General features: G+C 33.7%; 1 protein-coding gene across 8 annotated transcripts in view; it reads left to right on the top strand.

Moving 5' to 3' along the window:
- The window catches only part of LOC148615563 (WD repeat-containing protein 7-like), a 36,785-nt gene extending 17,932 nt beyond the window's left edge, over positions 1–18,853 (top strand). For all 8 annotated transcript variants that reach the window (XM_088581933.1, XM_088581932.1, XM_088581931.1 and 5 more), the window contains 17 exons: positions 311–482; positions 1,184–1,266; positions 2,297–2,456; positions 4,393–4,610; positions 5,116–5,311; positions 5,710–6,021; positions 7,724–7,846; positions 8,054–8,744; positions 9,212–9,461; positions 10,613–10,805; positions 11,563–11,763; positions 13,029–13,215; positions 13,549–13,819; positions 14,498–14,580; positions 15,008–15,110; positions 16,308–16,412; positions 17,434–18,853. In XM_088581933.1, coding sequence (XP_088438059.1) covers positions 311–482; positions 1,184–1,266; positions 2,297–2,456; positions 4,393–4,610; positions 5,116–5,311; positions 5,710–6,021; positions 7,724–7,846; positions 8,054–8,744; positions 9,212–9,461; positions 10,613–10,805; positions 11,563–11,763; positions 13,029–13,215; positions 13,549–13,819; positions 14,498–14,580; positions 15,008–15,110; positions 16,308–16,412; positions 17,434–17,619 — 3,534 coding nt within the window. In that variant the 3' untranslated portion in view covers positions 17,620–18,853. The remainder of the gene's footprint in view (positions 1–310; positions 483–1,183; positions 1,267–2,296; positions 2,457–4,392; positions 4,611–5,115; positions 5,312–5,709; positions 6,022–7,723; positions 7,847–8,053; positions 8,745–9,211; positions 9,462–10,612; positions 10,806–11,562; positions 11,764–13,028; positions 13,216–13,548; positions 13,820–14,497; positions 14,581–15,007; positions 15,111–16,307; positions 16,413–17,433) is intronic.
- The last annotated feature ends 2,233 nt before the right edge of the window (positions 18,854–21,086 follow it).

Raw genomic sequence — 21,086 nt, 5'->3', positions numbered from 1 at the left:
TCAGTTGCTGAAATGACCCTTATTATAAGGCCTTCAAAAATCTTAAGGGGTCAAAGTTGTCAGGTGACTCTTTGTAAGAGTTATTGTCCTTGTAAGATGAAAAATGTTGGTTTTTCAGTTTTCAGCCAATATCTTGAAAACTATAATAGATAGAAAGAAACTTTCAATCGCTGAAATGATCCTATGATAAGTCCTACCAAAGTTCTTAGTCAAAATTGTTGGACAACTCCTTGTTAAATTTATTGCCCTTGAAAGACAAACTTGAACCAGGTGGGCAATTGAGACTTCTGGGAGCCTTTTTTCGTTTCAGTCTCCAGCATGCACACCTGCAATGACCTTTCATCCCGGTCAAGGTAACAAGGCTGTTCCACCTCTTCTGATTAGGGGTGATTCTGAGGGACAAGTTACATTATGGACTCTTCCAGTAGTTTCAGAGAGACAGATGACTCTTGTCAGACAGGAAAGTTTTGATAGACTACCAGGTTTGTATACCAAGAAGGTAAAATTATAATTGGTGTTCCTATTCAGATTTATTTATTGGTTAAATTGCATTTTTTTTTTACCTAAATGACATGTTATTTTTGTGGTTGATAATGAAATAAAAAAATCCAAAAAGTTAAAACACACAAATTAAAATCTCAACAAATAAAAATTCATTAATACCCTTATTACTTTCACATTTCCATATTACTGCTAATTGTATCAATACTATGTTGTGTTGAGCTTAAATCTGCATGATCTGAATTACAAGGTGAAAAATTCCTGCAGTGTTCTAGGATTTTTCAAAATTTTAGCTTCTGCTGGAAAACTCAAAATGAAGATTAACTTTTTCACACTTGAAATTTGTTTTCCAAACTTAATAAATCCTTTAAAAAATTCAGACTTCTACTTACCATAAAGAAAGTGGAGCGTAATTAACTTTTCCACACAAAACTTGACCTTGCCTCCTGTGGTGGGGAAGTGGAATTCTAGGACACTGTCTTAATTTAGAGTTAAGGGCAACCTGGTGTCAAGTTATACTTTATAAGTAAGCGACATTCCTGGCCATTGTGAACCAAAAAATCGATCTTAAAAAGTCATGACATGAGGATGTTTTGTATACACAGTTTTAATGTTTTAAGACTCTGTATGATTGAAGGATTAAGTTTTTGTATGACAATATAAGAATATGTTTAAATTTCAGCATTACCACCTAAAACTCACAAAAGCCTGAAGGATGTATGGAAGAGTCTGTATGAAACTCCACCAGGAATCATTGATGGCTTTGTATGTTTATTTCACTGCTTTTATTTATAAACAGAACAGGCACATAGCTGAGGCCAAATTGTAGTGTAGGCAAAATTACGGCAGGGGGTCTGGGGCCGCTTAAGGGTCCCAAGGGGAAGCCCCCCCCCCCGAAAGTCCGCGGAGATAGCGTTTTAGAGCACCATTTATGCCTCTCCTGGATGTATCTTATCTCAGAAAAAAAAAAAAATTGGCAAAATTAAGTGCAGGCAAAAGCTTAACGGCAGCTACGCACCTGCAGAATAGCTATGTGAATACAAGACTTTCATAATTTACCCTACTTCATGCAGATTTAACTTCAGAAATTTATTTAACTCTCTTATCATCATAAGCTGATCATATAATGAATCATTAAGGTAATGTGTTATGCAGTTCATTATATATCTTCTAGTACTAAAATAACAAAATGTCCAAGAAGTCAAATAATGGTAATTTGATTAGGAAATCTCTTTTACTTTAACATACACCTTTAACCAATGCACTCACGTCTGTAGCTGTTTTCTTTTAATATTTGTTTCTTAAAGTTCTTAATATTGCATTTTCTTCATGCATTAATTATACCACGCAAAATTAGATTTTGATATGTGTCTGTCCATCTGTCAGTACATATTTCAATCCTCTTTTTGTCCGCTCAACTGCTATTTCATGAAATTTGTTATTTAGTAAGGACACAATATGTAGTTGTGTATTTTACCTGGAAATTTTGTTTGAGTTATGCCGCTTTGAAATTAGTTTGCAGAAGTAAATGACTGAAGCGTTTCCTCTAAAATTATGGAAGAGAATTTTACAAAACTTAGTATACCATAAGGACACATTATTTGTTGTAGAATATTTTGCTCATACAGTCAAAAATGGCAATTTTTTTTTATTTGCATTTTTTATATACAAACTTAAATGGACCACTCCTTTTTTGCCATGGGGTATGTAAGCATGCTCATTAAGCTCTCACTTCATCCTAATTTCATTATATTGAAATGATAGAGTAACTTGAATCTTTATTGTACATTTCCAGCATGACCATAAGCATAAACCACTGAAGATAACATCAACAATCTACATCCCATCTCAAGGAAAGGTGGCCTGTGGCAGGAATAATGGATCAATAGTTATAGCTGTGGCTACACAGAGTATTATACTACAGTTACTGGAGGACAAAACATTAGAACATAAAGGTAGGACTGGAAGTAATTAGGGCTCTGTCACAAAAAGAGATAGGCTTTGGTATTTGACATTTGGGTAAATCACCTCATGCCTATTTGACCAAGTACCATAGGTGATGACCTTAAGCCTTAAACTTTGACTGCAATGTCAAATTTGTTATGTTTTTTTCACAATTGCTTCTTTTCAAGGCTGGAACTTTGTTTCTTTACATGATAGGTGTTTGATATTTGGTTATGGATATATAACCTCCAGATAATGTGTTGTATTTCAGGGTGATGTCCTTAGGTCTTGTATGATTTGTTTTACAGATGAACTTGTGAAAGTTTTAGACAACCTTGATACTACATTTACAAGTTTTGTTGTGGTTTATAGATTTACCTCTAGGTTTTATATAACCTTGTTACAAGTTTTGTTGTGGTTTATAGATGTACCTCTGTAGGTTTTATATAACCTTGTTACAAGTTTTGTTGTGGTTTATAGATGTACCTCTGTAGGTTTTATATAACCTTGTTACAAGTTTTGTTGTGCTTTATAGATGTACCTCTAGGTTTTATATAACCTTGTTACAAGTTTTGTTGTGCTTTATAGATGTACCTCTGTAGGTTTTATATAACCTTGTTACAAGTTTTGTTGTGGTTTATAGATTTACCTCTAGGTTTTATATAACCTTGTTACAAGTTTTGTTGTGGTTTATAGATGTACCTCTGTAGGTTTTATATAACCTTGTTACAAGTTTTGTTGTGGTTTATAGATTTACCTCTAGGTTTTATATAACCTTGTTACAAGTTTTGTTGTGGTTTATAGATGTACCTCTGTAGGTTTTATATAACCTTGTTACAAGTTTTGTTGTGGTTTATAGATTTACCTCTAGGTTTTATATAACCTTGTTACAAGTTTTGTTGTGCTTTATAGATGTACCTCTGTAGGTTTTATATAACCTTGTTACAAGTTTTGTTGTGCTTTATAGATGTACCTCTGTAGGTTTTATATAACCTTGTTACAAGTTTTGTTGTGCTTTATAGATGTACCTCTGTAGGTTTTATATAACCTTGTTACAAGTTTTGTTGTGCTTTATAGATGTACCTCTGTAGGTTTTATATAACCTTGTTACAAGTTTTGTTGTGGTTTATAGATTTACCTCTAGGTTTTATATAACCTTGTTACAAGTTTTGTTGTGGTTTATAGATGTACCTCTGTAGGTTTTATATAACCTTGTTACAAGTTTTGTTGTGCTTTATAGATGTACCTCTGTAGGTTTTATATAACCTTGTTACAAGTTTTGTTGTGCTTTATAGATGTACCTCTGTAGGTTTTATATAACCTTGTTACAAGTTTTGTTGTGGTTTATAGATGTACCTCTGTAGGTTTTATATAACCTTGTTACAAGTTTTGTTGTGGTTTATAGATGTACCTCTGTAGGTTTTATATAACCTTGTTACAAGTTTTGTTGTGGTTTATAGATGTACCTCTGTAGGTTTTATATAACCTTGTTACAAGTTTTGTTGTGCTTTATAGATGTACCTCTGTAGGTTTTATATAACCTTGTTACAAGTTTTGTTGTGGTTTATAGATGTACCTCTGTAGGTTTTATATAACCTTGTTACAAGTTTTGTTGTGGTTTATAGATGTACCTCTAGGTTTTATATAACCTTGTTACAAGTTTTGTTGTGGTTTATAGATGTACCTCTGTAGGTTTTATATAACTTTGTTACAAATTTTGTTGTGGTTTATAGATGTACCTCTGTAGGTTTTAGATAACCTTGTTACAAGTTTTGTTGTGGTTTATAGATGTACCTCTCTAGACTTTTGATAACTTTCTTACAAGTTTTGTTGTGCTTTATAGATGTACCTCTGTAGGTTTTTGATAATCCTGTTACAAGTTTTGTTGTGGTTTATAGATGTACCTCTGTGATGGCCATGAGTTATAATCTTGTTTTATTTTTTCAGATGTCCCACTGAAAGTTTTAGATGGTCATGATGGTACAGTAACTACACTACTGTATCCATTCAATGAAAACACCCGTTATGAGCCACAGTACTTGATATCTGGTGGATCTGACTTCTCTGTTATTCTGTGGGATATGTTTATTGGGACCAGGTTGCATACATTTACTGTTCATGGAGGGGAGATAACTCAGTTATTGGTTCCTCCTATGAACTGTAATGTGAGTGTTAAAAGATATAGGGTTATTAGTTCAGTTATGTTAATTACAGGACATTTGTAGATATTTGTTATTTTATTTACTTTGCCTTCTGGGATCTTTTTATAAATTCCAGTGACCACTAGTGATTTATTTAGCCTTTTAAAAATCTTGATTTTTATCTTTGAACACTGAAGACTGTAAAGAATATGACCAATCCTAAGACAAGCAAGATTCAAGTTTTATTTTATTGAGTTACATGTATTACATTCATTACTACAAATTTGCCTTTAAAACCCTTACTCTTGAAAGCTATTCTGCAATTAAACTGTTTGGTCTCTTTTTCTCGTTTCATTTGTTTTTCACTATCATTTAAGATGGCATTTTTCTCAGCTTCTACTGGGCTTAATATTTCATTTTTGTATATTTTTAGTACATTGCTTTGACATGATGATAACTTTTCATAATCAGTAATATTTGAAATGTGTTAGATATCTGACATCCCATTCAGCTTTTTGTTCTATTTCAGCAAAGAATTCTAACATCTATTTGCTCTGTAGGGAGTGATCATACTGTGGCACTCCTCAGTCTAAAAGAGAAGAAGTGTATTATGTTAGCAGGGCGCCATCTATTTCCTGTTCAGACTATCAAGTGGAGACCGCTGGATGATTTTATGGTTGTCAGTTGTAATGATGGCACTGTATATGTTTGGCAGATGGAAACTGGTAAATAGTTAACACAGTTGTTTGATTGCTGAGACGTACTTAAGTCCTCCTGCAGTAAATATTTATGCAGAGAATAAAATTGTATGAACACATTTCTTAGATGAAAAGACTTATACATTACAATACATCATATTCAAAACAGCACATGATATTGACAGCTACTCATTTTAAACTGAAGATCTTTATATCCAACAACAGTAACAGCAAAATTACTTAAAACCATTAAAATATAAAATTTACAGTAATAACTCTTATATCAATATTTGATAATTTCATATATATTTAAGTCATGATTTGATAGTTTCCTATGCATTTCTTTGGTACAAATTGTTTATTTCTGATTTCTGTGTACTTATATGTTTCAGTATGAATGACCTTGAATTTGTCTTGTATTGTAGGTCATTTAGATAGGGTTGTACATGGTTTGACAGCTGAGGATATATTGAACAACTGTGATGAGAATGCTATGCCTGTAGATGTCCTTGTCAATCCAAACATAACACTATCACAAGCTCTAAAGAGAAGAAATCTGGCCACATTTAAGAACCTTGCCCAACAAAAGTTATACAACCCTGGTATAAATGTTCCAAGTCAACATGTAGATACTGGTAGTAAACAGCAGAACTATGCTATGGATATTGAGGGGGTCAGAACTAATACCAGAGATCCTGATGCTCATATCATCTTCTTTGATACTGAGGCTTTGATTGGTAAAATAAACAGTTTTATTTTACTGTGCCTTATTTGATGGTGTACTATGTCCATCTGTTTGTCTTACAATAATTCAAAAACACTTTGACAAAGAATTTTATCATATTTAAGAACATTGTTTGTATTTATGAAATGAAGCTCCCTTTTGTATTTTCATTGTTTTAGAGTTATAATCAGACACCAAAGAAAAAGATGACAAAGCTGTTTATTTACTACAGAAATATCACTGTGTATGGAATAGCTCTGATCAGGTCTATACTGATATATTAATATCACTGTGTATGGAGTAGTTCTGATCTGGTCTGTACTGATATATTAATCTCACTGTGTATGGAGTAGTTCTGATCTGGTCTGTACTGATATATTAATCTCACTGTGTATGGAGTAGTTCTGATCTGGTCTATACTGATATATTAATCTCACTGTGTATGGAGTAGTTCTGATCTGGTCTGTACTGATATATTAATCTCACTGTGTATGGAGTAGTTCTGATCTGGTCTGTACTGATATATTAATATCACTATGTATGGGGTAGTTCTGATCTGGTCTTTACTGATATATCACAACTCATACCTTATGCCAGAGCTTGCCAAAACTATGCAGAATTTTTGTGTTGTGCTAGAACTCTAACAAATACGCTTCTGGAACAGGGTTATGTTGCTATAAGATTGAAGTCATCGCTACAGAATGTTTTCGGTTGTCATCATGTACTCATGGATCGTTATGGTGTATCAATCTGCACCATGAAAACATATTTATTAAACGGATCACAGTTTTCATTTCCTCATTTGTCTACCCCGGACTTGACTTTTTATGAGCAACTTGGTGGTTGTTTCTAGAAAAGCAAAGGACACTTACCCTACCGGTGCACCTGGTCCATGCTCCCAGTTTTAAGTGGAGTCCGAGTTATTCATTTGCTTTTACTTTGTATGTATGGTTTTAATTACTTTATGTTCTTTGTTGTGTATGTCTGTTTTCCATGTCTAGTCTTTGTCCCTGGATTACATTCTTTTGATTACCACTATGGCCTTGGTTCCCTTGATTACAATTCACCACTGGCATGTCAATGAATCTGGTTTTAATAGACTTGCTTCCATCTTTAAAAATGCAAACAAGAGTAGCAAAGAACTTTTTGGCACCGCTATCATTGCTTTCATCACATAAAATACTTAATGGTTCTGTTTACTGTTTTCAATCACTGTAGACTCAAGATTTGATGTGATAATCTGCTTTATGATTTTTGTACAGTTAGTCCTTTAACATGAAAATTTCTCTGCAGTATTACTGCCAGCGAATGTTTTCTTTCACCAAGTCAGTAAAATGACTAGTCACATGGAACAGTAAGTTGTGTTTGGTATCCTAAGTTGGGTCATTTCTTGACGCCACTTGCCATTAAAAATTGTAAAACGTGCTATTTGTGGAAGGGAACAAAGATAATTATTGAGAGACTACACGTCGATCAGCTGTTCCAAGCAATTTGACAATAAAGCGCTTTCATGTGGTTGTTAATGCAAACAAAAATGGCAGATAATAAATGACCAAAAAAAATGATAAATTCAATTACGGAAGGTTTTTGCGGGAGAAATTCATGAAACCGGGAGACAGATGCCTCCTACATAGACTTGATATCTTAAGATTTTATTTCTGAATTTTATGTATTTTGTAATTATTGAATATCTGGGTTTTTGTTTGTACTTACAGTTCAACTATTAACAGATGAGTATGCTATGATGTCTCCAGGAGAGTTAGAAGCTAAAGGGTTTATCTTACCATCCTATGACATACCTGGATCAGAATATTCAGATGCTCAGGCTAAAATTTTAGGTAAACCACTTAATTATATTTTATAAAATAAATTTCTGTTGAAAGTCTGTATAGTAAGATCAGCACTGTAGGTATATGAAATATAAGCCAATGCTGTATTATTTCCCACTGCTAACCATTGTACATGTTGTACACATTTTAGTTTTTTGTCGAGGATTTTCTGCATTTAAGAATCTGGTATATGTGTAGCTAATTGTTAATTTTTAGGAATGTTAACCAAGATTAAAGACAAGGCAGATTCAATTGGACAGAAAATACAAGCTAAAACTGAGGGAACTGGTTTCTCCCCAGTACACAAACCTTCTCCTGAGAGTCAAACTTCTCCCATCAGAGGAAGATCAAGTGAAAAACGTGTGATTATAACTGATTCTAACAATCTGACCCTAGAGATAGCTAGACTGTTTATGTCTTGTTTACATGCCTGGGGTTTGGACCCAGATCTTGATAAACTGTGTATTAACAAATTAGGACTACTTAAACCCAAGGTTCCTATATCTTATGGATTGATATCTAGAAATGGACATATGTGCTTGATGTTACCTGCTTGGCATAGATCTTTGTTGAACCAAACCCAGGTAAGTGTGGATGAAGCAAAAGTTCAGCCCACCACCCCAGGAAAACCAACATTATTGTCTCAGATTGAAGGTGGCTCAGGGGCATATTCTGACAGTGATCAGGAACTAGATGGTCTAGAAGTTCAGAAATCCTCTACAGTTAAGGCCACAGCTGAATCCCTGAGGGAGGAATTAAGGGCATTCTCTACAAGATCTAGATGGCAGATATCAAGTGGGATCACAACACAACATTTATTGAGTGTGATATCTACAGCTAATACCCTGATGAGTATGACTAACTCTGCCTTCATAAAGACAGGACCAAAACCAACTAAAAAGAAAAGGTAATGAGATTTTATAATTTGTATGTTACATGGAATTTGGAACTCTTCAACAATGCTTTAGGTCAAGGTAATTCAGATATTAGATAAGCTTTATGTCTTTCCTTTAAATAATGCAGAATATATGGCCCTGCACCTCAAACCTTCAAAAATTACTTCAGTTTGAGAATAATCTTAACTAGTGATGTCATGAAATCCAAAGTCTTTGGTTGGAGTTACCATGGAAATTAAGAATATTCTAAATACTAAAGACTAAAGTACTGATAAAGTTATGTGGTGCATGGGGATGATGTTTTTGAATTCTAAGTAATAAATTCAGTTTATTCTAAAGGATGGCCAAATTGGTGGTTTGTTGTATTTCTTTTTAAATTACAAGACTGATGTTTTTCAATGTTATATACAATTAAGAATGGTATATGATATTTGTATATTATGAAATAATTATATGAGGGAATTATCATATTGTCTAGTTTCAGTTCTTCAAGGAAGAGTTTCCCTGCACCTCAGCCACCCCATTTGATGGATGATGGAGGAAGCTCAGAAGGTACTAGTGAGGATGAGACAGATGGAGCAATGCTACATCAGGCCCAGATCAAACAGGGATGGAGTTTGTTGGCAGCATTGCACTGTGTATTGCTGCCAGAAATGGTTGGGTCAGGCAATATCAAAGCGCCGTTACTGGAGATGTTAGCCAGGAGGTGGCAGGATAGATGTCTAGAGGTAGGCTTTATATCATAACTCAACAAGACAATATCAAATCACCATAACTGAAGATGTTAGACAGGAGGTGGCTGGATAGATGTCTAGAGGTAGGCTTTATAACTCAAGACAATATCAAATCACTGTTACTGGAGATGTTAGCCATGAGGTGGCAAGATAGATGTCTAGAGGTAGGCTTTATAACTCAAGAAGACAATATCAAATCACCATTACTGGAGATGTTAGCCAGCAGATGGCAGGATAGATGTCTAGAGGTAGGCTTTATAACTCAAGAAGACAATATCAAATCACCATTACTGGAGATGTTAGCCATGAGGTGGCAAGATAGATGTCTAGAGGTAGGCTTTATAACTCAAGAAGACAATATCAAATCACCATTACTGGAGATGTTAGCCAGGAGGTGGCAGGATAGATGTCTAGACGTAGGCTTTATAACTCAACAAGACAATATCAAATCACCATTACTGGAGATGTTAGCCATGAGGTGGCAAGATAGATGTCTAGAGGTAGGCTTTATAACTCAACAAGACAATATCAAATCACCATTACTGGAGATGTTAGACAGGAGGTGGCAAGATAGATGTCTAGAGGTAGGCTTTATATCATAACTCAACAAGACAATATCAAATCACCATTACTGGAGATGTTAGCCAGGAGGTGGCAGGATAGATGTCTAGAGGTAGGCTTTATATCATAACTCAACAAGACAATACGTAACAAGGGAATGTCAAATTAAAGGCTTTTACAAAAATTATTTAGATCAATTAAATGCTTTAAATTAAAAATTTTGATTCTTCAGGTTTTTTTCTCTTTGTAAAAAAGTCTTATTTTCATATTTATAGATTTGATGGAAAATTATTATGAACACAATTGTATTTATTATAGATAATTTAAAACTTTGATGCACAATGTTAGCTATTAAACCTACCTGGTGAATACATTGTTTCACAAAGATTTATTTTATACCAGAACAAAAAAAACATGAAATTAATTTGTCACATATTCTTGATATATCACACACCAACTTGTTGATTCTGTGGAAAAAAGTTGCAGTAACCTTTTGCCTTCCTTTTTACCACAGTATTGACCACAATATGTTTGTTGACAGTAAGTCACACTATAATAGAACTAATCAACTGTGAATATTACAGATAAGAGAAGCAGCACAGGCATTACTGTTAGCAGAATTAAGGAGGATTGGTCTGGAAGGTCGTAAGGCTATTGTTGATGAATGGTCGCCCTACCTCCCAACATATGTAGATCCAAATCTTAGTTTGATGAATGCTGAGGTTCAGAAAACTGAAGAAGATGATGATGAAGATGACATTGACCCTATGGTATCAGGTAAATAGATAATTACTGACATTGAAAATTTCCTATTGTGTTTAGGGTTCATTTAAAAAATATTTAATAGATTAACTTTTTTAAGGATATAAATACTTGTCTTTAAATTTATCCACCATACTTGTGCAGTAAGCTTTTTATTAGATATAAAGTTTGAGTTGGCCAATCTACTAAGACATTCATTACATGGTTTAAGAAACCCTAGTCTGTAGAGGATTGTCATATTCTTTCATTTGTAATACAAGACTGACATGTTTTTATTGACCCATCTTTGAAGGAAATGTTAGTTATGATTATTTTAAAGCCTGTGTACTTTTTGTTGAAAATTGTTCAGTTTCTCAAGTTATGGCAGTTATTCAGTTTGTTTTAGGGGGCATGTATATCATGTGTTCATGGCACAGCATAATGAATACCTGTCTTTAGATTTGTCTACCATACTTGTGCAGTAATAAGCTTTTATTTTTAATTATATTTTATTTTGTCTATCTTTTGAGAAATTCTATACACGGTTTTAGAGAACCCAGTCTACAGGTCATTGTCCTATTTTACCATTTGTAATGCAGTACTGAGACTAACAGCAGTCGAGACAGAAAATATCACAGTGCAATGTGACATTCAAAACTAGCATTATTCTGTTTTTCAATAAAGTCACACTTGATTTGACATAATGTGATGTTTTAGTGTCATGACAGTAGCCTGAGATTGAAAATATGAGGTATTAAGTTAAAAAAAAAAAGTTGCTGATAAATGTTTTCAGAAACACCAGTCCACAGGACATCCTCTTACTCCTTTGAAAGCAGAAGAAAACAAGCTACTGCTATTGTGATGCTGGGTGTAATTGGTGCTGAGTTTGGTCATGAGATAGAGCCCAGCAGGAGGAAAATAGAACTCACAAAAAAGTCCAAGAAAGAACAGGAAGGCTTTACACTGTCTAATTATTCCTTGTCTAGACATACCAGTAAGATTTTATGTACTACTACGTAGTCTGCCAGTTCTCAGATATAATTTATTCAAATTTCATTCTGTAGACAGTGTTGCAATCACCTTTGTCAGTCCATCCATCTGTTACTCTCTGGTATTTCTCACCTTCTATGGGAAGGAATGTTTAGATATTTGGTATGCATGTATTGCTTTTACATGAAGACTTGTATTATGTCTCCCCTTTCAATGTTTGACAGATATTGTTGAGTGATGGTATTCTTAACACAACTTAAGTTGTGCATCTTGTTTACAGTGACTCTAAGACATATTGGATATAGTGTTATGCTGATCATTTGAGAGTTATTGAACTATTTTGTCAGTTTATACTATTTAATATGAACTTAAATCATGTCTTGTGGCTTGACTGACCAGAAATCAGTTTATCAAGTATTATATAAGTGGTTTGCTGTATTTCTATGGATATTTCCCATTGTTCTACATTTTCAGGTGATTATGCTTTGATAGAAAACTTAGCTAACAGTGACATTAAGTATAATAGATGTACATGTATGTATACTCCTCCCCTTATTGTTTGTGGAAGGAATATGGTTTTATAAATTCCTGGTTACATATCCATGATTGTGACAAAAACTTGGTGTCTTTACCAGGCGGTCTGTAAACCAAACTGTAACTAAATATAGATGATATTTTATTGCATGATAGCAAACCTCACCCCTTTTTAATATTATGTCATATGTAAATACAAGTAGATGGTTATTAATAGCATGCTGAATAGCTAAATAACCTGAATAGGTGTTTTATGTTTGACATACCAGCCCAAAGTCTGAATATTTATATTTATTTTTTTACGAGAAAAAAAGCATTTAATTTTGAATATCATTTTAACTATTTTCTTATTTTTTTCTGTAAAATGGATACTGGTATATTACATTGTATTTAAACAATGACAAATTTCTGTTGCTTTATTGATTAAAAAAAGCAAAGTAGAATTTTGTATCAGTGAAGAATTTCATATCACCAGTACTGGATTTGGTACTTTTCAGTTCATTTTTAACTTTACAGTACCTTAGGTCTTCCATATTGTTTCCCATAGAGAAAGCAATTAGTATAACTCCTTATGTGTTACATAAATTATTACCAGTATCTGGTCATGATTTATGTAATACATGTGTATGTAAAAACTTTCTGTACATTTTAATTTAGTAGATTATTCATTATGATTATTGTTTTGTCTTTTTTTACTTTTAGAAAAGTGCTTTAAACTTGCCTCCTTTTAAATAGGTAAAGCACTGACATTCTTGCTCCAACAACCACCAAGCCGTAGACTACCAGCACATACACCTATCAGGAGAGCTGCTATAGATTTGATTGGTAGAGGTTTTACAGTATGGGAACCATATCTAGATGTTTCTGCTGTACTACTGGGACTCCTGGAATTATGTGTGGATTCAGACAAGCTTGTACCAAGGTAGAAAATACAAATTAGAATCAACTTTATCAATGTTTGTATTGAAGTTTAAACACTGTAAACAATTATTCTCTGTGTTGTAAACATTAACACAGTGTATTCTCTGTGTTGTATACCTTGACACATTGTATTCTCTGTGTTATATACCTTGACACAGTGTATTCTCTGTGTTGTATACCTTGACACAGTGTATTCTCTGTGTTGTATACCTTGACACAGTGTATTCTCTGTGTTGTATACTTTGACACAGTGTATTCTCTGTGTTGTATACCTTGACACAGTGTATTCTCTGTATTATATTACCTTTTGATACTTTATTTTACCAATTTACAGCATGACTTTTGGTTTACCACTGTCTCCAGCAGCTGATGCCTGTCGAACATCTAGACATGCTCTATCACTCATAGCAACAGCCCGCCCACCAGCATTCATCATCACCATGGCAAAGGAGGTCGCTAGGTTTAATGCTATGCAGCAGACAACACAAACTCAACATTCCCATATACAGAATTCAGTGTTGATCAGAGCCAAGTCTGAGATCCTGAGGGTCATAGAACTCCTGGTAGAAAAGATGCCTAATGATGTTGCTGATCATCTTGTTGAGGTAATGTTATGGGCATCAATTTAACTTATGAGGTAGCTAGAAGTTAGATTTTGACATCCATGTATGAACACTGATACACCACCCAACACTAAACTGAACTAACAATGCCATCCTGTTAAAACCGTTATAAATAATGTTTTGGGGTACTAACTATCATGGTTTTAATTGGTTTAACTGGAAGTTCCCAATTAAATGTAAAATTGTTATTGAATTTATATCAGCTGCACTGATATTTGCTTATCTTAAAAAATTACATACATGCATATTGTGATATTGGATATCCTTGATGATACATATGCGAAACACTGAAAGAGATGATATATCCTTCGTGGTCATTGCCATGTTTTACAGAACAAAGCTCCTTATGCATGAGAGGAAATAAAAAGTTAGAATTTGATCCTTTAAATAATTTTAGCTAGAACACTAACACTAACAAATTTGTTTTAAAATAGCATCATATCATTAATACCATAACTGGCCATGACATACCATAAACCAAATCTTTCCAAAAATACCTGATTTTGGTGAATCGTTTCCCCCTTAATTAGTAATATTATCAAAATGTCATCTTGTGATGTGTGTATTTATTGCAACATGACCTAATCTTCATAGAAAAAAAATATAAACCTGAGGTATGATGGTATCATCTTTTAAGCATTATGAGGTTTGTGGTTTTAGGCTATGGATGTTACGATCCACTGTCTAGATTTGCCATCATTGAAATCCAAAGGACTACAAGAATTGTTTCCAGCAATTTGTAGGTAAGTTGAAGAGAATAAACAAGTATTTTATGGATAAAGTATATTGATATAAAACTTACTTCTAAAAACTTTGAGTATTATTTAGATAATATATCTCCATTCAACAAGTGTATATCTTATCTTCCATCCAGATTCTGTCTCAATTATATTGGCTAATATTCATCGGGTGGATATTAAATTTGGTATGTAGTTCATTCTCTTTTTGTGGTCCGACCACATGACATAATCCAATGAAAATCTATTGATATCAATATGGTGGAAAATTAAATTTATTGGATAAAAAAATACAGTAAAATTAACATACTTTACTTATAATCTTGAACTACAATAATTGATTTGAAATTCTATCAACCATTCTGAATAATAATTACTACTGATAAAGGTTTATCCTATTCTCTGGTAACACTGTACAGTTTATCATCCACAGGTTCAGTATGGTCAGCATGTGTCCTGTCTCCAAAAGGATATGGGTTGGTGCTAAAAATGGAGGATTAGCATTCTATGATTTGAAACAACATTCCAAATGTCAGGTATATATTTTCTAAGGTGTAATCAGGGCAAAAATGAAAAGAATAATATTCAATGGAAATATGCAATAGTGACAGAACAACAATTTAATGAGGAAGTTTTAAAAGTGTGAAATTCCACCAAACTTAAGAGTTAAGAGTATTAAATACTGTGCAAGTACTTTCGTTCGTGGATACCAGTTGTTATGGATTAGGGAAGTAACACAAGTTCTAAGATTCTTGAATTCGTGCTTTTGAGGTTTTCAGTATACACATCAATGGAAATTTCCTCTTCATTAAGAACCAAATTTTGTGTTTTTGTCTACCCATGAAAACCACGAACAATGGTACTTTAACAGTAGGTGTTATAGTGAAGGAATCATCTTATATTCATGTCTTGTCTTGATCATTCCTCTCATAGTATACACCCCCAAAAATGTGTTTTATTTTTTTTTTATTTTTTTTTTTATTTGAATGACATTATCAGATTCTAATAGGTGAGAGAATCCTACTTAAGAGTATTACATATTCAATTCTTATTAACACAACTCCTAAACCCATTGACAGATCATGAAAATAATGTTTGTGATGGAAGACAATAAGTGTTGGATCTTGCAATGGGAGGTAATCCGACCTTCAGATTTTACATTATCACATATTTAAAGGGCATTTCCTCAAAAACCACTCAATGGATTTTGATGTAGTTTAAGATAGCTTATACTCCATATGTAGAAAAAGATATTAATTGTCAGATCCTAAAAGGTGCAATAATCCAACTTGAGGGTTTTACATGCTGGTATCTCCTTCTTAACTAGTTGGTTAATTTTGATGAAAAATAATTATAAACATCCTTATTTGATGTTGATTTGCATGAAGAGAGATGGGAATTAATCCTTCTTAACATGCTCTACCAAGTGAAGAATGCTACATGCTCAGTCTTCGAAGTTGGGACCAGCCCACAAGCCAATACTGGTAAAAACAGAGGCAGGCTTTTTGCTTCCGTGCCAGTGTATCAAACCTATATAAAATTCCTTTCAGATAAAGGTTAGGGCTTTGTTGTCTGAAACATCAAAGACTGCATGCTTTAAGTCCAATTTAGGAGGGTGTATTTTAAATGAGCTTGCTCTCAGTTTTTCATTTAATTTACCATTAATTTATTAGGTTTATATCTCTTTTATAAATGTCAATAAATCAATTTATTAATTTAAATATATTTATTAGATGTTGACAGCCCATTCTGGTCACATAGTGGCTACTGCTATTTCTGCTGATGGAAAATTCTTAGCTACTTACAGCCATACAGATAATAAACTCAAGTTTTGGCAGGTAGGTTTCTGAGCTACTTACAGCCGTACAGATAATAAAATCAAGTTTTGGCAGGTAGGTGTCTGAGCTACTTACAGCCGTACAGATAATAAAATCAAGTTTTGGCAGGTAGGTGTCTGAGCTACTTACAGCCGTACAGATAATAAACTCAAGTTTTGGCAGGTAGGTGTCTGAGCTACTTACAGCCATACAAATAATTAACTCAAGTTTTGGCAGGTAGGTGTCTTAGCTACTTACAGCCATACAGATAATAAACTCAAGTTTTGGCAGGTAGGTGTCTTAGCTACTTACAGCCATACAGATAATAAACTCAAGTTTTGGCAGGTAGGTGTCTTAGCTGCTTACAGCCGAACAGATAATAAACTCAAGTTTTGGCAGGTAGGTTTCTGAGCTACTTACAGTCGTACAGATAATAAACTCAGGTTTTGGCAGTTAGGTTTCTGAGCTACTCATAGCCGAACAAATAATAAACTCAAGTTTTGGCAGGTAGGTGTCTTAGCTGCTTGCAGCCGAACAGATAATAAACTCAAGTTTTGGCAGGTAGGTGTCTTACCTGCTTGCAGCCGAACAGATAATAAACTCAAGTTTTGGCAGGTAGGTTTCTGAGCTACTTACAGTCGTACAGATAATAAACTCAGGTTTTGGCAGTTAGGTTTCTGAGCTACTTACAGCCGTACAGATAATAAACTCAGGTTTCGGCAGGTAGGTTTCTGAGCTGTTTACAGCCAAACAGATAATAAAATCAAGTTTTTGCAGGTAGGTGTCTTAGCTGCTTGCAGCCGAACAGATAATAAACTCAAGTTTTGGCAGGTAGGTGTCTTAGCTACTTACAGCCAAACAGATAATAAACTCAGGTTTTGGCAGGTAGGTATATTATATACATAATTGGAAATGGACCGTGATAAAAAAAATCTTCTTAACGTTTTATTTTAGGCTTCATTTTTATCTCAAGACATTTAATCCAATCAATGCACATGTATCAGCTGCTACTATTTGATGATCGAGTTACTTCCTTTTGTAGACTGCATCATCTTCTTTGTTTGGTATTGGATCTCAACAAACCAAGTTACTGAAACAGTTTGCCACACAACCTCTGCCTATAACTAATCTAACCAATTTATTAAAACTGGTACGATTAGTATGGATAGATAATAGGACTTTAATACTACTGACTCTAGACGGTAGTGAAACTAAGTATACCATATGATGAGGTAAAGACGACTACCTTATTATAAATAAACATGTGGTGTCAGAATGTCACCAGTAACAGTTATGTTAGTACATGGTAACAGTCATAGTGACATTTTGTACCAAGAATTGTAATGACACTGTAATGTATACCATTAATTGAAGAACATTTTTGATGTTGATCCATAATCTGAAGAACATTTCTGATGTTGTTCCATCAGTCTCTTGTCTCTGGTGTTACATATCAAACTATTATGATTGATCTCCTTGTAGAAAGTCACTACTACAATGAGGATATTGATCTTTAAACCATTATAGTCAATTATTTGACTTAGTTGTGATTATGGAGGGTAAACTAAGAATTATAATATATCTGATTATGTAAGATGTACCCCTAGTCTTTCCATTAAATAACATTTCAAGGTATCAATGAACATTTCCACTGGCATTTATCTCCAAAAAGTCACCTACATATATAGTTTATATACCAAACGTTCATATAGGGGTGTTTTTTTTTAAGACATGTACCTGTGATTATTTTGCCGGATGTTGTAAGATGTAGATATTACCCTAACATAACATTAAAGGGTTTTACTACTACATCTGAATTTAGCAACTTCTAAAATGCAATCCCAAAAAATTTGTCCTATTTCAAATGAATGATCTGTGAGGTCCATTCAATTTTATTATCTAAATATGATTTGGTTATTTGTGAAGACTGTTTACTGAGATATGAATCATGAACCTTTCAATTAATCTTACAAATAATACTGAAATGTCATTTACTAGTTAGAAAGCTAATTTATAGATTGCATATTCTTATGTGTTTTTGTGTGTTAGTGTGTATAATGAAATGTGTGTGAACAGGGAAATATATTTTATTGTGTATGTGTGTAATTATGTGTGAACAGAGAACTATATTGTGTATGTTAATCTGTTGTGAACAGAGAACTATATTGTTATGTTAATCTGTGTGAACAGGGAACTGTATTGTTATATGAATGTGTAAATGGGTACATATGAAACTTGTGTGTGAGCAAGGGAAACAACATTCCATGTAGCCAGATGAATAGAATTTTGTCTTTGTTGAAATCAAACAGAAGTCTTGTTTAATGAATTAATGCTCCTCAAGTGCTATGTATGTTAGAAAGGAACAATTTTGAAGGATCATTGTTAGTTTTGTTGTCTTTTTATTGATAAATTATATTCACGTGAAAGCCTAGAAAAGTGCAATAATAAATATGACCACTTGAGTTTATTTTACATTCTTCTTACTTTTTGCTATTATCTTATACTAGATGGCATCTGTGAACTTTGTTTTAGGCTTGAAGGTTTGGACTGAATGAGTTTCATATAACATTAACTAACAAATGGAACCTTTACTGAATCACTTTTTTATGGTAAACATATCCTGCTTTGCTAATGGTATCCGTCAGATTGAAAGTGAGTAAAATCTGGGAAGAGTCAAGTTCGATGGTTTGTCAAAACGTGAAATCTCCAGAAGATATCTTGTCTTTTTTCTGTCAGTACAGAAACTTAATATCCTTCATTCAAATTGAGATGACGACTGTAAAACTTCTTTAGTGATGATGTCAACAAAGGCTTGACATGCATATTGTACTCAAATTTGACAATACCTTCACTCTACAAAGACAGCAGTGTTCAAAAAGAGACGACTACATAACAAATTTACCAAATGTAAAAGAAATCATCATTGGGAAAAATACCGCAAACAAAAAAATCTAGTGATAAAAATAAAAAAAAGATCTCTGTTAAAACATATTTTTTTTATGAAAGATGTGTAGGTGGACCGAAGTCAGGAGATTTTTTGGCCGACTATAAAACCTTTTATTACCCGCAAAGGCAGAAATTTTACGTCTTAAATGAAAATGAAAATAATCAAACTAAAACATCTAACACTTTGTTCATAAGACATCGGAAACAATAATCACATCCATAAAAATCATCCATGCAAAATGAAAATTCATGAAAATACAAACACCGATCTGAATTACAATATAAAACATTTAAGAAGAATTGTTAGCAAGAAAATAGAATAAATATCAAGAAAGGTACAAGCAATGATGGTCTGTTAAATTATTAAAACTAGCAAAACCGATGATTACAAAACCTATCACAGAATTAGAAAAATCTCCATGTCCAGACAAACTAAAACAGGCCCAAGTCATACCATTACGTAAAAAAGAACAGCACCCTTGACAAAAGTAACTATAGGCCTGTGACCATATAAAAATTCTTTGAAAGAGCCATTAATAACCAACTCGTAGAATATTTTAGTTTACATTTCCATCCATATTTATCTGCGTTTCGACCAGGATATGGATGTAATACAACATTATTAAAAGGTTCTTGAAGACTGGAAGCAATCTCTAGATAAAAACAAATACATTGTATCTATTTTAATGGAGTTAAGTAAAGCTTTTGGTTGTTACAACTTTACGACAAACGTGATGACTTTTCATTCAGAATTGTCAACTTTCCTTTCATCTGTGGCAACATCCCTTCGGCTCCTGCGTACGGAGTGTTCATATCACAACTCATACGTTATGCCAGAGCTTGCCGAAACTACGTAGACTTTTTGTATCGCGCTAGAACTCTAACAAACAGGCTTCTGGAACAGGGTTATGTTGCTACAAGATTGAAGTCATCACTATAGAAGTTTTATGGTCGTCATCATGAACTCGTGGATCGTTATGGTGTATCCATCTGCACCATGAAAACTGATTTATTCAACGGGTCATAGTTTTCCTTTCCTCGTTTGTCTACCCCGGACTTGACTTTTTATGAGCAACTCGGCGGGTGTTTCTAGAAAAGCAGAGGACACTTACCCTACCGGTGCACCTGGTCGACGCTCCCAGTTTTTAGTGGAGTCCGAGTTGCTCATTTACTTTTATTACTTTGTATGTATGATTTTAGTTACTTTATGTTCTTTGTTGTGTATGTCTGTTTTCCATGTCTGGTCTTCGTCCCTGGATTACATTCTTTTGATTACCGCTATAACCTTGGTTCCCTTGATTACCTTTACCAGAGTAACCTTTACTTCGGAAATTAAAAGCCTATGGATTGTCTGAAAATGCACTCAAACTCATAAAAAACTACCTTTCTGGCAGGCAGCAATCAGTAAAACATGGTACAGCACTGAGTGAATGGCAAAACATTTATAAAGGAGTTTCACAGGGTTCAATTCCTGTACTTTTCAACATCTTCATCAACGACATCTTAATTTCTACTTCACGAAAAATAGCACTCTATACAATTATGCAGAAGACAACATCCTATCCTATGCACATCACAACATAGATATGGTTATACAAAATCTAGAATCTGACAGCTTAGCACTTTTAGATTTGTTTTCCAGAAATCAAAGAAAGGTTTTAGGTTTTGGCGGTTGGAAAAAAACAAGGGATAAAAATATATGTTTTAAATTGGCTGGAAATGCCATCAATTTTGAAAATGAAGTAAAAC

The sequence above is a fragment of the Perna viridis genome, chromosome 5 (genome assembly GCF_037379345.1).
Source record: "Perna viridis isolate PV_CMFRI_1.1 ecotype Kerala chromosome 5, ASM3737934v1, whole genome shotgun sequence".
In the NCBI taxonomy this organism is placed as follows: Eukaryota; Metazoa; Mollusca; class Bivalvia; order Mytilida; family Mytilidae; genus Perna; species Perna viridis.
Note: the sequence above shows the minus strand (reverse complement) of the source record. Positions and strands in the feature narration are given on the sequence as shown.